The 18,834-nt window shown below is 48.5% G+C and overlaps 1 protein-coding gene across 1 annotated transcript in view; it reads left to right on the top strand.

The window, feature by feature from the left end:
- The window catches only part of XRN2 (5'-3' exoribonuclease 2), a 32,793-nt gene extending 16,175 nt beyond the window's left edge, over window positions 1-16,618 (top strand). The window contains exons 21-30 of the mRNA XM_030945192.1: window positions 389-472; window positions 1,138-1,235; window positions 1,313-1,392; window positions 2,530-2,586; window positions 3,132-3,200; window positions 3,299-3,433; window positions 4,301-4,428; window positions 8,658-8,718; window positions 12,585-12,723; window positions 15,864-16,618. Of these exons, the coding sequence (XP_030801052.1) occupies window positions 389-472; window positions 1,138-1,235; window positions 1,313-1,392; window positions 2,530-2,586; window positions 3,132-3,200; window positions 3,299-3,433; window positions 4,301-4,428; window positions 8,658-8,718; window positions 12,585-12,723; window positions 15,864-15,926 (914 nt within the window). The 3' untranslated portion in view covers window positions 15,927-16,618. The remainder of the gene's footprint in view (window positions 1-388; window positions 473-1,137; window positions 1,236-1,312; window positions 1,393-2,529; window positions 2,587-3,131; window positions 3,201-3,298; window positions 3,434-4,300; window positions 4,429-8,657; window positions 8,719-12,584; window positions 12,724-15,863) is intronic.
- The last annotated feature ends 2,216 nt before the right edge of the window (window positions 16,619-18,834 follow it).

Here is an 18,834-nt window from a genome sequence, read left to right as displayed (position 1 = left end):
CTCATTAGTACTGTGCCAAAAATACTTTGGGGAATATAGAAATATTTTGGAGCATACAAAAAATTGAAAAAGAGCTACAGCATTTATGCAACTTTTCCTTTCTTTAGAGAATGTTAATTTCCAAGGTCTGCCAGATTCTGTGGCTGGGTTTAATTTACACTGCAATTAAAGTTTTAACTTTTCGCTTTGAGTGCAACAGGTTTTGTTTGAATAAAGCCACAGAAAGATCTGACTTCTGAAGCAAAAACGTGATTCCTTCAGATTCACACTGTTCTAGCTGTTTCTTGGCTAAGGAATCTTATCAGAGCTTGCCGTGCTGGTGTCTGTTTTTGGGGGTGTTCTGGGTTTTTTCAACAAGTGCGAGGAAACACTGTTTTGGTTTTGCCAGGTGTGGCATTGTTGCCCTTTGTGGATGAGCGACGCCTCAGAGCTGCCCTGGAGGAAGTGTACCCTGACCTCACTCCTGAAGAGAGTAAGAATTGGGGTGTTTGGCTAAAGAACTGGGGTATTTTGTTGCCACCTATGAAATTCAGCGTAAATGAATGAAGAAGGTGTCCTCGATGTTTGGTTGGGTTGAGTTTTTGACAGACTCTTCCTCAGGGGTGCTGTTGATAATCAGAGTGATCCTCAGTGGATTTGTTTTGTAACACTTGTTCGGCCTATAAAGGCTAGTATTTGTTTCTCTGTTGTACAGAAATAACATCTGGTTCTTGTGGGTAAAATGTGGAGGTTTAGGTTTTCAGTCTGAGTCCAACAGGTTTTGTTTGAATAAAACCACAGAAAGATCTTACTTCTGAAGCAAAAACATGATTTTTGGAGGTGTGTGGGGTTTGGGGTTGGTTTTTATCAATTCTGTCTGTATCTGCAGTGTGACTCTATTCTAAATTCACCATTCCTCCACTGAACACAAGATCCCCATTATTTTACTGCCTGCCAGCTGTCCTTGGGACCAAACACATCCTGCTCTTGGGAGACATTGTCTTTCCTGTGTTCTCAGGGAATCTTCAGATCTTTCTCCTAAATCACAGGGAAACTTAGCTTTTGTGGAGGTGTCACCAGGACAGCCTTGCTGGCTTGCTGCATTCCTTCCTTCCCTCTTTCCCCTGAACTCTTGCCCCATTCCCATCATTTCTCCAGCCAGGAGGAACAGCCTTGGCGGTGATGTTCTCTTTGTCGGGAAGCACCATCCCCTCTGTGACTTCATTGTGGAGCAGTACAAGACCAAGAACACAGAGGTAGGTTGCACTTATTGCTCAGTGGAAATGGTGAGATGGGAGGTCTGAAGTGCTGCAGCTGAAAACTTCCTCCCTAGGCAGTGGACATCCCACCGGAGCTGTGCCATGGCATCCAGGGAAAGCTCACCCTGAACGACAACGCCGTCCTGCCAGATCAGTGAGTGTGGCCTTTGGGGTGGGTTCTTGCTGCTAGAGGGCCCCTCCTGCTCTTATGGCAGCAGAAATGTTTTTGTACCCACAAGGATTAAATTAAAGCTCCAGACAAAGCCACGTGTGTAGGTCTGAGGGTTCAGAGCAGGCCTGTGTTACTTCCAGCTCAGTGAAATTTGCATTCTATGGTCCTGTTTTTTAACCTCTCAACTTGACTTTTAAAGCAGCCTCAGATATCTTTAAAGCACTCTAATGCATATGTTTATTTGATGTGGAACCTTTGTTTGTTTGTCATTTTGCCTGTGGAAGGCTGATTTTTATGTGTTTAGTTATTGTTTTATGAGGTGAACAAGGCCTGGATAATAAAAGGGGTAGTGCTCAGTGGCCTGGTTCAGTAGGGTCATGTTTTGGCTTCTCTGCTTTTGTGTGGATGTTAATGTGAGCTGATGTGACTTCCCATTAGTGCATGTTGCCTAAAAACCCCAAAACTCTGCTTTTTATATGCTAATCTTCATTACATCAGAGAAAAATCCAGGTAGTGATAGTTTAGATATATTTTGGCTTAGATATATTTTGGCTTTGTCCATTTAGTCTGCAGCACTAAAATCAGGGCTGTTCCCAGCTACACAAACTAAGAATATTTATACTTTTAGTTTTCTTGAGAGTCCATCCAGTCTGAGGAATGGTCAGTGTAATCTTCACCTTGTAGGATTTCACTCATTTCTCTGACTGTGCTCAGAGATACAAGCAGGTGTTCAGTGCCTTGTTTGCATTAAGTGCACAAACACTGGCTTGGTTGGAGAGAAAATGTGCCTCAGATCACTCTAATAGACATTTCTCCATTCTTGTCATGGTTGAGAAGAATATCACCAAGTTAGAGTTTTTCTTGGAGGGAACAGGAATAAGAAATCTCTTCTGGCCTTGCCTTCCCTAGACAGACCCTAGAAAATCCCCACACATTTGCTGCAAAAGAGGTGACATTAAGAAATAAGGATTCAGTCACTCCAGTGCTTAGGGAAGTACTTGGTTTAGGGGAAAGGCAAGTTAACTTTGAAATAAGTGTTTTGCAGGCTTAGTTGGCAGAGCAGCAGATGGTGAGAAATGTGTTTGGTGGTGTTTTGACAGAGGTTTTTCTCTTCACCAGGGTGGTGCAGTCTCCTGTTCCCATGCTGCGGGATCTGACACAGAACTCTGCAGTCAGGTCAGTAAACTATGGGCTTCCATGCAAGGGTGTGCAAAGTGCAGCACCCAAAACACTGAAAATCACTTGTGATCTGTGTCATTTTTATCTGCAGAGAGGCACAGCTTGGTTCAGCCAGAGCAACAGCTGTGCAGAGAAGTAATAAATGCTGAGTTACCCTTTGTCAGGGCACTGTAGGAAGGATGTCCTAAATAGAGATGTAGTTCCTGTGGGTGATGAGTTAAAGGAAAGGTTTGGCTTTTCCATCTGCCACTATCAGGAGGTTGGAATTGTTCTGTGCTGCTCCCCGTTTCTCTGTCACAAGGATTTTTCCTCCTGTCTTTGGAGGTGGTATGTGCAGTCAGGCTGAATTTCCCAGGGAGCCATTATTCTCTTTCCTTGTACCCTCATTCTTTCTTGGTCCTGGAAAACATGAATTCCATCTGGAAGAGTGAGATTATTCTGCTTTCTGTCTGCTTTTAGCTTTCTTGGTCACAAAGCAGTGACTGCTATTTCACTTTGTCTCCATTATGCAATGAACTTAATCCTCAAATACTTTCTTCTAGCATCTCATTCAAAGATCCACAATTTGCTGAAGACTTTGTTTTCAAGGCTACAGTGTTACCTGGGGCAAAGTAAGTGTCAGCTGTCAGCTTTCAAATCATTCAATTCTGATTTATCCATCTGAGTATTTGCTCTGACAAGTACTTATGGAACTGTTCTCATTGTTCAGGAAACCTGCTCCAGTTCTGAAGCCAGGAGACTGGGAAAAAACCAACAATGATGGCAGGCCTTGGAGACCACAGCTTGGCTTTAACAGGGACAGGAAACCAGTGCATTTGGACCAGTCAGCGTTCAGAACCTTGGGGTAAGGCTGTGGGGTTACTGCTGCCTTGCTGGGGTCACTGCCCTCCTTTTCCCTTTTTAAAGTAAAAAAAAAAAAGGAAGGGATTGGGCATGGAGTTTCCAAGCCTAGGTGCTTTTCTATGTTGGACACCTCAGTGTGTGATATTTAAATTCAATATTGCTGAAAACTGAACATTACAGTGATTTTGCAGTAATGCCTTGTTTGCTTTTTGATTCTTTTTTTTTTCCCCTCTTAGCAGCTAGTTCTAAGTCACTTTCCTGCTGTTTGGGGTTTTGAAAAATTTGTTTGGTGGGTGCTTGCTTATAGGTACGATGAGAATATTATGCACAAGTGATAATTAAGACTGCTAATGAAGACAGGAATGTCTTTTAAGCTTTTATATACAGAAAAGCTTTAAAAATTAAATCGGTTTCCATACTGGGGAGTGCAAGGAGCCATGCATTTATCAGAGCCAGAGAAGAGAATGTTTTAAAGGAGACTGGCAAATAAAGTTGGACTCTGGAGTGTCTCCTTAGGAAGAGAAAATACCTTCTTCATCTTATGGCTCTGGGGGAGCTGCAAGAAGGAAAAGCACTCCCCTTTAGGAAGGAAAAGCAGAGCTGTCCTGGGGCTGCACTTGAGAACCCTTTTGCATGCCACAGTCACAATAAAAAGCACAGCTGTGCCATTGGAAACCTGAGCATTTCCCTGGCAGCAGCTCCTCAGGCCCATGTGTGTGTTGCGATGTGCCTGGGCCCTGATCCACCAGTGCATCCCTGGCTCAGAGGAAAGAGGGAGTGTGGGATGGGCTTGGGAGGCAGCTGTGCTGGGAGATGGAGCCCAGCACAGCATCCTGACCTGCTGCCTTGCCATTTCTTCCCATAACAGGCACACAATGCCAAGGGACAGGGGCATGCCAGGGATGTACCCGAACCCTGTGCCGCTCGGAGCCTACGGCAGCCCCTACGCCAGGCCCCTCATGGGCAGCCAGCAGCAGATCCCCAAACTGCTGTCAAGTAAGTGCCCTCTGCTTCCTGCTTCTCACAGCTGGGTTGGTCTAAACATCACCTCTCTTTATCTATTTCACTTATTTATCTGTGCTTAAATACGATCTGGAAAGAAGAATGTGGGGAATGGGAAGGCAGAACTAGCAGACAGGCATCCAAATTCATCTCCAAAAAGAGAATGTTTACATGGTTTTGGGGAGGTTTTTGGGAGCCCAGCAGTCCCTGTGCTGCTGTTCCTGCTGAGTCCTGATGTGTTGTGGGAAATGCTCCAATGTGCTCTGTCTGTCCCACATCCCTGGACCTGATCCTGCCAATGAGCACTCCCAAGCTCTCATCCTCATGGCACCTAAGCCCCTTGTGCTGAACAGGCAGTACTCTGCAGGGAGTGCCATAGACTGGTTCAAACTGGGGAGGCTTGGACCAACTGCTAGAGGAGAAATCCCAGTCCATCTGTTGGCCTTGGAAAACTGTCTGGTGGCTTTCTTTGATGCGGGCCTCCCTCGCCCTCGGAGCGCCACAGACGTCCCCGGTCGCTGTTCTGCAGGTGTGCCTGGCAAACCTCAGAGCAATTGGTTGGGCTTTTCTTCCCTCCTCCCTGTGCTGCTTTTTCCACGAGGCAGGGGTTGCTGTGCTGCTGTTGTGTGGAGCAGCAGGGAGAGGAGCCAGGTGGAGCTGCCTCGTGGAGGCTCCTTCACCGTGCAGAGTCGTGTGCCAGCCTTGCTCTCTGGAGCCACTTCCTGGCACTCTGCTTTCATGGGACACCACAGTGCTGCACACTGCAAACGTGTCCTCTGGCACTTCACTGGATTGTGCTCCCCCTCTTCTGCTAAGGCTGTCCTAGGAGATTAGACTTAAACTCTAATTAACTTCTCATTTGCACTGACTGCGGCATCAGGTCTTTGCAACGGATTACGGCAGCGCTTGACTTAGAGTTTGGAGATGGTTTCTTTCAGTGCCTCATTATCTGGGGCCTGAGGACAGCTCATGTCCATCAGGAGGATGGATCAAACAGCCTGAGGGCTGTGTTGCTCCCTAGAACCATTCCCAAGACCCATCCTGCTGCCTGGCTGGAGGGTCAGGTCCCAGCCTGGCCCACCTGGGACTGTCAATGCCAAGTGAACCACTTGTGCCTCAGTTCCTCTTCTACCAAGTAGAGTCAGACTTGCTTAAACCCTTGTTAGAAGAACACCTCCAGGTGGCATAGCCCTGGATTTCTGCTGGGATCAGCCTTTTGGATGTCCACCTGCCCAAAGATCATAACACATCCTGGATTATGGATTGTGTGGGTCTGGTGCCAAGCAGACCTGTGAAGATGAGGAGTGTCAGCAGCTCCCCAAACCCCACTGCAGTGAGGCTCTTGCTGAGTGGGAGCAGTCTGCCTGCACAGTGTGGTTGGGAATTCACGAGCACTTGGGCCAATTCCCCTCAGCAATGTTCTGCTTGGAGTCCCCAGAGGTGTTCCTAGATGTGGCAGCACAGCATCTTCTTCCCTTTTGCAGTCATCTCTTCAGTCCCCAATGTCTTCATCAGAGCGCTGGTACCTTCAGCTAGAAAATCAAATCAGGAGAAATGGGAAGGCCTCTTGGATGACACAAGGTTCTCTCCAGTGTCCAAATTGTGTTCATCAGCTGTACTGTTGTCAGAGAACTGCAGTTGTGCTGGGAAGCACCCACAGCCCACACATCCCTGAAAAACCACAGCTGATGGGGTCAAAATCCCCACATTCAGTGGGATTGATGCAGAGCAACTTTCCACTTGGTGTGTGGTGTTTTTCATACACATGCTGCAGTAAAATCAGCCTCCAGAAGGGCGATGCGGTCAAGCCAGGAGCCAGCTCCTCCTCAAGAGCCTCAGGGCTGGGGGTGTTCCTCACCAGTGCTCCCTCATTTGCCTTGGATGTGCCAATTTTCAGCTGATGAATAATTGTCTGTGCTGATAACTTGGGGAGTCAAGTGCAGAGTGGCAGCGCTCTGGGAATGGCAGGTTTGGCTCCTGCAGAGCAGGACATCTGATTTATGACTTGCGTGGCAGGCAGTAAACTTGTCAATTAGCTGCCTTGGAAAAGTGATTTTGATTAGTGCAATCAGTAAACACAAAATCTTCTCTTTGATTGCCACCCTGATTAGATAAATTGTTACTTGAGGAGCTGCTAGAAAAGGCAGTTTCTTTGGCCTTATAGCTCTGGGAAATGCCTAAGTTTTGCAGGCTAAAAAAATATTAATTGTCATTCCTTCTCCCGTTTTGTACCTTTCTGAAGTACAATTCACTGCTCCAGACTCTCTCCCTCCGAGGTTATTCCATCAGCCATACAAATGAGTAGGGGGGCTTTAAATGTTTTGATGATGATTTCATTGAAGTCTTGCTTAAACTGAGCTGCAGAAAGGTGTGGTTGCAGCAGGAGACCTGGGTCCTTGCTCACATGGAGAGGAAGGGTCTGCAAACAAGATCTTGCCTGTGTTTCTGTGCTGCTGCTGTCTGTGAACTTGGAAATTATCAGAAACAGAGAGTCGTTTTAGGATATTCTTGATTGAAAGTTGTGCCACTCAAGGGCTGTCCAAAACTTTTAAAAATATTTTAACCTCCAGCTGAAAAACTGCTCATTTTCCCCTGAAACAGCGTTGTGGATTCCGGTGTCCTCCCCTTGTATTCCAAAATAAACATGGCTTTGTGTGGGTGCAGCCTGTTCAGGCCTGGAAAAGCCCTTGAGATTCCCAGGCTGATCAGCAGGGAAGTGCCACTTCCCTACCCTCTGTCCTGGTCTGCTTCAGGCTGGAAATTGGCTGGAAAAGAGGAGCTGAGGAGCATTGGTTGGTAGCTCTGTGTGTGTATCTGGGGGTGTAAAACCAGGCTCATAGCCTGGTTGCTGTAGTTGTATGTATCAGTGTAAAGCTGAATAAATAACCCTGCATGGGGGATAAATGAAGAATTATGGGCTGGATTGGCTTTGCCCAGCAGGCTCCTGGGAAGAGCAGAGCTGCTGGGGCTGGGAATTTATTTGGTGTTCTTTGCTGGGGCTGGGACAGACAATCCAGTCAGAGCTAGGAGAGAGGCACAGACTTATTTATTTTACGTTTCCCCCTTCCCCTTTCCAGGGGAGGCCAGGCTTCCATGTCCTGGCCCCTGGCAGCACGGCAGGGTGTCCGTGTGCCGGCCATTATCCAGCTGCTGGAACCAGCTGTTGGAATTAGGTCACACTTGAAGGCCATTGAAAGCCATCAAAGGTGTCAGTGAAACTGGAGCTTTTGATTGACGCTGGCCCCGAGTGCTGGGGGCTGCCTGGGTGCTATTGAGGAGCTGCTGCTTTTATCCTGTTTGCTGACCAGGTTATTTAGAAGGACAACAAGCGTTTAATTGCGGGCCCTGTTAAAGCAGCGTTGCTCCTGCCTGGCCTTTGTTTGTGCCACCCAAACCAGCCCTGCACAATGGGTGAGTGGGTGGTCTCCTGCACGCCAGCACTGGGGCTCTGGCCAAGGTTTTACCCAAAAAGGCTTAATTCAGTCTGATTCCATTATCTGAGACATCATTAATAGGTTTTTATTAGTGTATTATCACTGCCCGCAGTAACTTTTAAATGTACCTTTAGTATCTTTGGTGGTAATGTATTTGTGTTTTGTTTTAGTGAATGCTTTATCCTTTGCATCCTAAATATAATTATATTTACCCAAACGTGAATAAAACAGAATAATCCACTTTATTCCATGCTCTGGCCATTGTTTTAGTTGCCTTTATAGAATAACTTAGCCCAGTCAGGAAAACTGGCCCATATTTTGACTTTATTGGTCACAAACATGGTGTGTTGTGGTAACACAGTGGTGGGAGTGTATTTGAGTGCCTGTATTTTTTATATAGTAATGAATGTACTGGTACAATATATAAATATTAAACTGAGTTGTTAGGGTGACAGATGAGGTTTTGCATCTTCAAAAATTCAAGAGGAGACACCTGCGAAGCATCTGAGCACTAACCAACGCCAGCTCTAGCAATTAAAATTCATAATTCTCTGTTATGAAGCTTATTGAATGTGCTAGAGCCAAAAAAGTTGCTTTTTCTCTGTTGACAGCAGGACTCTGTCCAAGCCAGCAGCAGGAAGCCATGACTTGGAGTGTGTTTGTGGCACATCCAGCCTGAGCTTTCCTGTCTGGCTTCTCAAAAGCATCTCTGGGGCACACAGAGGAGTGAGCACAGCTCGTGAGTTGTACTTGCTCTCTCTTATTTTGCCATCTCATTTTGCCCTCCAGATCTTCGGCCCCAGGAGTCCTGGAGAGGTCCCACGCCCTTGTTCCAGCAGACACCACAAAGGTAAGGCAGGAGGGATGTGAAACGTGCCCAGGAGGGTGGACTGGGCTCTGCCAGCCTTCCCTATGTTTGGTTTTCCCTTCTCTGTTTGCAGTATTGTGGTTTAAAATTGTGGAAACGTTGCTGTGCAGCAGGTTTTTTGAGTTAATTAATGTCCATGATTTATTGATGTTTTGAGAGCCCACTACGTGGTGTTCATCCTTTAAAAGGCTCGAGTACTTTGTATTAAAAAAAAGGAGGGAAAAACACTTTCCATTAAAACTCAGGCTTCAAAATTAACTTTACTGTTGGTGCTTTGGTACCGTTCTTGGTTCTTTGGCCTTTATCTTATTGAAGCTTTTGAGATACTATGAAATTGAACACAGAGAGCTTAAAACTGCATTAGATTTTGGACAGGCTAAACAAATTTCTTTTTAGGAGGGCTGTGGAGCTTAATGAGGCATAACTAATGGTGTTCCACTTTTATCATTCCTGTGCCACAGCCGCAGCATTAGCACAGACCAGCCATTGATTCTTGCTACAAACCTCTTGAAGTCCTAATCAGCTTCTTTGGTACAAGTTTTTCAGGCCTGACAAGCCCATTGTAGGGCAGTGTCACTGTAGGTCAGTAGTTATTAGTTGCCACTGAAAACAGTTTCTTTAACTACTTAAGGCTGAACTGAATTAAATGCAGAAGGGACTCAGGGAAGGATTATGGAATCTGCAGCCCAATAAGTGCCATCGAATAGAAGGAATGTGACATGGTTTGATAATCAGGGATGTTTTACATGCATCCCCTCTCATTGATGGCTTGTGTGTCCTCCGGTGGGGTGGGCTCAATAAACCCAGGCTACCTGTGTCAGCTATGAATAATGACATTTATTTATGTTTATGGAGGAGGGAGAGAAGTTTCTGCTCCAACACCCAGCTTTTTTCCCCCTGGGTTTATTTGCAAATGTTTCACCATTGAAAATATGGCCTTTGGGGGAATTTATTGAGCTCTCCACAGCCACTTTCCATGGCAACCATTTTGATCCCCACTGAAGTAAGCCTGGCTCCCTTGTCCTGTGCCTCATCTGTGTGGAATATTGTAAGGCAAGATTCATTCATAATGCAAACTTTAATACTGCTTGGGCCATGGGAGTTGCCACTCCCACCCCTTAATTAAATCCAATTTATATACTTTTATTTGTGAAGGACTGCTGCAGGTCTGTTACTTGTCACTGCCTTCCCTTTGTTACACTGTGCAGGGTTTATGAAAAGCTCTGCCAGCTCTGAGGATAAGTAGTTTTGCCATGTTCTTGGAAGGTTTTGGGTTTGGGGAGCAGATCAAAGGTGCTTAGAGCTGGTGTTGAGTTGCTGCCCAGAGGCAAGCACAGAGACTTAAGCAGAAGGTTAAACACAGAGACACTTGGTACAGGAAAAAGCATCTCTACCTGTTGAGGGCATTTTGAGTTTCCTGTTCTTTCCCTGGGAGCTGCTGGCTCCCCAAACTCCTGCCCCTCTTGCTGCTGCAGCTCTCCAGGAGCAATAGGTGCCATGGAGGAGAGGAGCCAGGGATTTGTGCTCAGGGAGGGAAGGAGCTGAGGGAGAGGCCAGCCCTGCTCCAGCCCTGTGGGATGGAGTGGGTGGGCAGGAGGCTGGGATATCCTGGATTCACCACTCTGAGTAAGGGATGAGCAAGGAGCCCTGTCCCTGCCAGCTGTGCTCTTTCAGGGATGGAATGGTGCAGCAGGGGCTAAGCTGGCTCTTCCTTCCCAGGCCTGGGGGGGAAAAACCAGGAGTGTAAAGTTGCTTCTCCATAATCCAGCTATTCCTGTCTCCTGTGCAGGGTTTCTTGCTTTTAAACTTAGTGGTGCACCTTGGTGTGCAGCAGGGAAACTGAATTTTGGGGTCCCTCTCTCCTGTCCTGACATTCCTGGGCACTGCAGAGGTCCTTTCCATGCTCTTGAGCCAGTCCAGTGTTTATTGAGAGACATGTGGTACCTGGCTGATGGAAATGTGTCATCCGGTTGAACAGATTTTTGTTACTTAACCCATTCATAGAAATAATTTCCAAATTGGCTGGGGTGTGAAGACAGGTATATTTTCCTGTATAAATTCTCCTGAATTTAGCTGACCTGGCTGAATGTGTTTGAGTTGGTGTAACTCTGGATAGTGCCTGTGTGAGCTCCTGGGGTGTTCCAAGTGGCACAGTTCTTTTTTGGTTACAGCTTTGCTGTGTACAGATCTCCACCCTTAGGTGATTTAGATCACCAACCAGTGCCCCAACAAAGCAGTGATGGTAGTGGTGCTGTGTTTAATTTGTTAAATAGCTCAACTTTTCACTAAATAGCACTTAAAAAGTTTAAACTCTGTGCCAAGTAAAAATTAATGTCAAAAGAAGTTTGTGTTAAACTTCCCCATTCCAGCCATGGAGCAAGAGCTGGCCTGTGAGCCTCAGTCATATTTATCACCAGCACTTGTTGTAGAGGCAGAATGATTGTTAATGCAAGCCCCAGAGCTGGGGCTGTATAGGCAATTCCCTGCAGTTTTCCTTATGGCTGAGCAGTGCATTTTTCCAGGAGAGTCTGCTGTTTTCTAGGAATCATGAGGGCAAAAAACTTAGCACTCAAAATACTAAATCAAAAGAAGCTGTCATGAACAAAGGATGAACTTAGAACGTTGAGTTTGAGAGTTTAGTCCCCACAAATGTAAAGTGCTCTTGGCTTTAACTACAGCATGGCTCCTTCTGAGGGGTGGTGTGTAGTGCACCAGGTAAACCTGGGATGCAGAGCCTCTGTTCCTTGCTGTCCCCATCACAAACCTGGGATGCAGAGTCTCTGTTCTGATCCCAAACCTGGGATGCAGAGCCTCTGTTGTTCCCATCCCAAATCTGGGATGCTGAACCTCTGTTTTCTGCTGTCCCCCTTCTCCCTCCAGCCTGGCCCTGCTCTGCTCAGCCAAGTCCCTCTTCAGCAGGGGTCAGGAAGGATTAACTGTCTCCACTCTCCATGTTTTTCCCTCACAACATCATATTGTCCTGCAGGACCCACCTGCTCTGAGTCCTTTAAGGAATTGTCCCTCAGCCGTGCTCAGCTGTAACAACCAGATCACGGCTGTAGCATTTCTCTAAATATTTTGAATCAAACAATCTTGGACGCGTTCTACCTGTTGCTTTCTAATTATCATGTCAGAATGGGTACTTGAAGGAAATGAAAACATTTCTTGCTGTGGGTAATCCGGGATGGCAAACTGGGCCATAATGGATGTGGGATCTGCGTTCCCATATAAACTGTACACCAAATGTCAGTCAGCCCGTGCCAATTAGTGCTTATGTTGCTAGGTCACCGTGGTCAATTGAAAACGGCATCAATAGAACTTGAAAAGGTTTCTTCCCGATCAGACCTCCTGACATATTGAGCAGAATAATGGATGGGAAAAAGCAGCCAAGGCCCCTACCCTAGATTCCGAATGCTCGCCGTAAGAATTCATTTGCAACCTGCAATTAACTGGGAAGAATGGGCTCCCAGAAAGAGTCCGGGTGTTCAAAGAAAGCCCCTGGCTCCCATGTGGCACATGTTTACTCCTGGGGTGCTGGGGAGCCTTTGGGATCAGTAAATCTGCCCCTGCAATAAAAGGTGCACGGAAGCCTTCCAGGGAATTGCAAAAATCTGCTGCGTGCAGCCGAGTTTGCCGCTCGTGGCAGCGCAGCTTCCAAGCTGTGCCGAAGGAAGAGGTCGGCAAAGCGGCCTTTAGGGAGGGTTTGGGAGGATATTCCCTGCTCCTGGTTTCTCAGTAGCACTTGGCTGTCCATGCTCAGCTCAAGAGACAAAGCCAGGAGTGGGTCTGTGCTGTGGGACGGCTCTGCAGGAGCCCAGTTCCCACTGCAGCGTTCTCTCCTTGCGCAGAACTGCCGGAGCTGCTCCTCTCCTCGCCTGGAACCGTGTGATGCAGTCCCCAAACCAGTTCCAGCCAGCCCAGTACCAGGGCATGGGGCCCATGGGATACCCCCAGAGACCCGAGGACCGCATGGACAGGGGCAGACAGGTAGGAAAGAGGGGCCCTACATGGTGTGGTGCGCTGTGCTCCCCTCCCAGCCAAGGCTTCCCCCTCCTGGGGCTGTGCAGAGGGAGTGTGGCATAGGCAGGCATTGCTGAGCTGGATTTAGTGTCACTGTGTCACCACACACAGGTGAGTGACTGCCCAGCCTTGGCCAGCCCCTGGCACAAGGCCCATGCTGGGAATGCACCACCAGTGTCCATGGCATGGTCTTTCTCCTCCTGCAGCCTGAGGCAAGCATTCCCACCAGTCTTCCACAAGGAAATCTGCCCACTGGACCTTTTGGGTTCTCCCCAGCATGTTTAAAATGTAGATTCTTACACCTTCCTGAATTGCTGCCCTGAATTTCTTAATTGGCTTTCTGTGAGCTGAAAAACTGCTTGATGCAAATGTTGGGTTCTCCTAGCCCAGAGGAATAAACATGTGGAAATAGCTCTCTGCAGTTAAAAGGGAACAAGCAATTGTGAGGGGAGAACTTCATCCAAAATTGCAAGTGACTTGGTCAGCAGTTCAAGAAAATGCCACAGAGTGAAAATGCTGCTTGAAAGTAGCAGGTGACTCTGCTTAGGGAATTTTTTTTGGGGTGTGATCCCAGTAAAACATGATCTGCACATGCCGTTGTACCAGAACTCTGGGTGTTTACACTGCTAAGCACTCATTTTAAATAAATTTTGGATGTCTAGGTTGAACTCCTAGTTCTACTCCTGTTTGTGGAAGTCAGAACTGTGGGAAGGTTAGTGACCAGCCCCAGGGAGGAGGAGGAGGTGACAGCCCCATTGCCCTGTCCTTTATGTGGAAATTAAGGCACAAACTGTTGGAAATGTGCCTTCTGCTGGCGCCTGATTCAGCTCAGGACAAGTCAAGCTAATTTTCTTCCTCCCAGCCTGCTCACCTGCCCAGTACCCAGATGTGTGTAACACAGCACAGCACCAGTACAAACCCTGCCAGCACTGGTTGTGACTGGAGGCAGAAATCAACAACATGGGTCATAATCACAGGGAAATAATGGGGCCTGAACCTTGGCCTAACCAGTGGATCTCTAAAATACATTTTAATTTTGAATGAGGTGCATTGATAGGATCACATTTCAGAAATCTTTCGTTTTGTGCCACACAGGTTTACCCAAAACCTCAGAGCCAGAGGAATAAATCCCTGACTGCACTAATCCATAGCAGGGGCTGCTGTGCTCCCAGGGGAAAATTGGGGGAGGATCTTTGTGCTGCTGGAGTCTGGGCAGGGTTTAATTAGTCTGGGAAATGGACTCTTGGAAAAGTTTGTCTGCCATGGCACACCCTGCTCTGCCCTTCATCCCGGGCAGGATACACCTATAAAGGAGTCTGTGCTTGGAGCACTTCATTTCCAGCCTTAAATTGTGGTGCCCAACAGCTGGAATCGTGAGGGGGAGCAGGAATGGTTTCCCAGCAGGGTTTGCAGTGGGGGCCCAGGGAGGGTATCCCTGTTAATTCCCACTTTGGAGCCCTGTGGACATCCACAGCCTGGGTAAAGATGTGGTCTTGCCCAGAACAGAATTCCCCTGGTGCTGGCCTGGACCCACCTGTGGGTGCAGGAAACATTTAACCCAGCAGTGACAACCCTTTTTTTGTTTTTATTCACATACATGGTGAGTTCATGATTAAGCACGAATCTTTTAGCTCCAGTGAATTTGCTTCCTTAAAAAATTCCCTTTGCAGTTGTGCTGCAACTGTTTATCTGCTTTTCATTTTCTTTTTTTTTTTAGTTTTTTTCTGTTCTTGTTATTTTTAAATTAACTTTCAGATGTTATTTCTTCGAGGCTGGAGTGAAATGAGAAAGTACCTGAAAGGGTTTAGGGTGCCAGCCTAATCATTGAATCTGGCCTTGCTGCCTGAAAATTTCAAAGCTTTAAAGCCTTGAAAAGGGATTCAAGTGGAAGTGGTGACACGTAGCAGCATAAATAATTATCTTTGGGCCCTTTCACCTCTGAATTCTTTTTTTACAGCGTACAGAACATGGTCTGAAGAGGTTAATAAACGCGCTGCCGCAGAGTGCTTACAAAATTAATGCAGCTGCCATGGATCTGGGGGGCTCCCTGGGAGTGGGGCTTTGCTGCCTTCCAGCTCTCCCAGAGAAGCAAAGAATGAGCTTGCTGGGGTGGTGCAGGTGTTGGGCAGTTTTATTCCAGCCCGGAGCAGCACACACGTCCACCACATCCACGGCTGCTGCAGCGCTCCCAGGCCTCCGCTTTGTCCTTCCCTGCTGATGGTTTGGAAGGGTTTTTTAAGGGATGTAGCCAACTTGTTTATTTTTTTAATTGAGTTCATCTAGCCTGGAAACAAACCTTCCCTGCACGGGCAGGCTGCAGGAGCTTCCCTGGCAGGTCTGCTCACGGGCTCCGTGGTTTCCGTGGTTATCCCAGCCGCCGTGTGCTGTGACGGGGAGAGATTTCTCTTCTAAAGGAAGGAAGCCCCTTTTTCCCTCCACACCCAAAATCCATGAGTAAAGAGCAAACCAAGCATGTAGCTGGTGTTGGTGCATCACCTTTAATTAACTTGCTGGTCTCTGCCATGTACCAGGTTTGGAATTAATTTAAAATGTTTTAGGGGCGCTCTGTGAAATTTTCAAATGGATTTTTCCCCTGGATGCTTGATGTACCAAATGCCTGAATTTAAGTACAAATATACATCTAATTTGGAGTAATTTCCAAAGTGGGATTTGGATCTCTTTGACCTCTTACTAAAGCGAACGAGTGCTGGAAAACACCTCTTCTGCAACAAATACAGCTTTCGTTTTTCCTTAAAATACTTCTGTGTAAAAATGCCGAGTGTGAGCTGCCCCACGTCCCTGGCTCCAGCATTTGTCCCTTTGCAGCAGAGGTGTCACAGGTGGGAAGTGCCTTACCCACGGTGCTGGCTGGGGGTGGATTTATTTGGGATTCCAAAGCCGGTGCAGCACACCAGGCGATCCAGCCCCAGCCCGTGTTTTTGGGAGACTCCACAGCAGGATGAGGGATGCTCAGCCCTGCCCCTGTCACCTCTCTGTGCAGAGGATGTTTTGTCCCTGTTCCGTGTGGCGCCTGGAGCTCACCCCACTTGTTTACTCGTGCTGCTAATCCCAAAAATAAATGCTTGCTTTTGTTTGTTTGTTTGCAGGCGTACGGCCCCGGGAGGCCCTACCCGCTCCCACATCCCGCAGGAAGGTACAGCTGGAATTAGCTCCTGCCTCCTGGGGGTTTTTTTAAACATGGAAAACGTCCGGGTTTTTTGCTTTTGTTCTTTTTATTATTTGTGGGGTGAGGGGAAAAAAAGAAAAAAAAAAAAAGAAATTGTTAAGCACCATCCCTGTAGTTTTTAAACGGATGCCTGTTTTAAATGTGCACATTTCTTACGGACCTGATGATGATTTTTTGGGAGGGACTGGGAAGAGCGGATTGCTGTCGGACGAGGTGGGTGTGCTGCGTTGTCCTCCTTACATATCCAAGCTGTGCCGAGCGCTGCCCGCCCCTCTGAACTCCAAACATCCTCTACTCCACACACAAGAGCCTGAAAACAGACAAGGAGTTGGAAAGAATGCCCAGAAATGGGATTTTATGGACTCTGGGGGCAGACCCAGCAGGCGGCACTGAGAGACACGGCCCTCGCTGCTCCTTGGCAGATGCTTCCTTCGGTTTCTCGGACTCTGAAGTAAAACATTTCAACTTTTTGGATGTGTGCCCATTTCTGGCGTGGGTTTTGTCATGGCATAACCAGGCAGGGGCCGTGGGTTTGTCTGTTTGATACCTAATTTAAAACGGCTGCGAAGGGCAGGAATTCCATTCGTTTTTAGCACTCTTTCTAGGGATTTTCTGTGTGAGTGTACCAAATCAGTAAATATTTTTATTTGCTTTATAAAGTGGCTTTTGAAATTCTGAGCAGTGGCGTGTGGTTAATTTCCAGCCCCCTCCAGAGCCTGTTTGTATCTTTTACTTGTGTGCACACATTCCTGTTGATTTATTGGAAAATAATTCCACCCAACCTCTAGAATTTAAAATCTTTGTGTAATTTAAAAAAAAGAAAATTAGGAGAGCATCCAGTTGAGCTTTCCCTTTGGATTTTTCAATTAAATCCAGGTATTGTGTAAAGTTCCCAGCCCCGCTCTTGCTCCAACTCCTTGGTGCTCCCTTCTTTCCAAACATCCAGGTATTAATCACCAGCAACTGGGGTAAAAGCCCTGACAGCCCCGTTTAACTTGGAAGGAAGAAATCAACCTGGATTCATTATTTTCAAGTGATGGAAGGTGGAGAAGAATCCTTCATTGTGATGCAGCATTCCCGGGGCTGGGAGCCGCCAGCCCTCCCCAAGGCCTTCTCCCACGGCTGGGAAAAGATTGGGGTGCTCAAAAAGAGCCATTTTGCTTTTCCAGCAGGACAAAACCAGCTCTGAGGGTGAGTTTTCTTGGGAATGGGCTGGAGGAAGGAGTGGGGTGGGTTGCCTACATTCCAAAGGTGGATGGACCCCCGTGCTGGTGGCTTTGTCCCTTGCTCCCGTTTTTTGGGGCACAAAAAGTCTGGGTAAACATTTGGAGAGCTGCTGTGGGAAAGGCTCATCCCTGCAGGTTTCACTTTGCCCAACCCTTCACCCCCTTGCAGTGTGAGTGGAGCCAGCCTGGGCTCTAGGAGCTGCGCTGCCCACTCGGAGCCTTGGAGCTCTGCTTGGAGCCGTGTGCTGGCCTGGGGCTTCCTTCCCTCGGCTCTGATGCAGGGGTGGGATGCCGGACCTGGCCGGGCAGCACCAGCCTTCCTGGGGCTCTGCTGCAGCTCCCTGTGCCCCCAGCTGCTGGGGGGCACCCTGGGACAGCATCCCTGTGGAGCTCCTCAGGCTGCTTTGCTGACAGGTAACATTTGTTTTTCCCCAGGCTGGAGCTGAGCCTGGCATATTCCCTTGGATTTAACAGAGTTTGAGGGAGAAGCCACTCACCAGGCTGGGCTCAGTCCCACCCCACACACTCTGGGCTGTTTCCCCGTGGGACCCAACAGGGAGAAATTCTCCGTCATGGAACAGGGAGGGAGCCGGGGGGAAAGGGGTCTCTTTCCAGAAGAACGGTGGAGATTCCCTTCCCCTCCAGCCTCCCGCTTGGGGCTTGGGAACGGGTCTGGGAGTGGGTCTGTGGTCTTGCAGAGGCCAAAATCAATCCGATTTTCCGTTTCAGAATCGTTCCCTCATGGCACAGCCGGGAGTGGAGCAGCCCCCGGTGCTTCCCGGGGCTGGGGTTCAGCGGGTCCCCCAAGGATGGGGAGCCTGGCTGAGGCGGGAGGGATGCGGAATTAAATCCTTGGCAGCCGACAGGGAAGCAGAAAAAAGGGGGATTTTGAGGTTGTCCTTCAGTCCATACACCGAGAAAGAAGCAGCCGAGTCGTGAGAACAAGGCTTCCTTTTATTGTTTAAAATAAAATTAAAATAAAAAATAAAAGAAAGGAAACTTGCCGGAAAGTCCCGAGGAGCGTTTCCCGACGTGCGGGATTTCCTCGGACAGTGGCGCGGGGATAAACCCCGCTTCGGGCGCCGCGCATCCTCCGGCCCCGGCTGCTGCGGGGTCCGATCCCGGCGGGAAGCGGGGTCCAGCCCCGGGAATCCCCGGGCTCTCCGTCACCTCCGCAGGGCTCCGAGCTCGTCGGGAGCTGAGCCAAGGGCCGGGGGCTTGAGGCGGCTCCGCGGGACGCGCGCCCCGTCCACGCACGGGCATTCACTAACTGCGCGGTATTTAATATAACAACAACGAGAAAAACGGGGTTTTCCCCTGAAATCCGAGCACCGGCGCTGCAGGGCTCTCCTGCCCGGCTCCCGCCTCAACTGAGCTGCGACCCAATTTACCTCGGGCGGAGATAAGAACGGAATGGCACCGTTGCGGGGCACCCCCACGACATAAATTCGGCCGCGATGAGCTGCGCCTCGGAGGGTTTATCGCGGTACGCGCCGCGGCTCCCGGGCTGCGCTGCCGCCGGGGCGAGGGGCCGGGCCGGAGCGGAGCCCCGCGCTGCCCCGGCTGCCCCCGCCCCGTCGGGAGGAGCTCTCGGCGGCCGGGACACGGAGGCGCGGACACGCGTGCACGCCGACACTCACACACATCCACACCGACTCGCACTCA

This window comes from Camarhynchus parvulus, chromosome 3 (assembly GCF_901933205.1).
Source record: "Camarhynchus parvulus chromosome 3, STF_HiC, whole genome shotgun sequence".
In the NCBI taxonomy this organism is placed as follows: domain Eukaryota; kingdom Metazoa; phylum Chordata; class Aves; order Passeriformes; family Thraupidae; genus Camarhynchus; species Camarhynchus parvulus.
The sequence above is the reverse complement of the archived record's forward strand: the minus strand, read 5'-3'. Positions and strand labels throughout refer to the sequence as shown.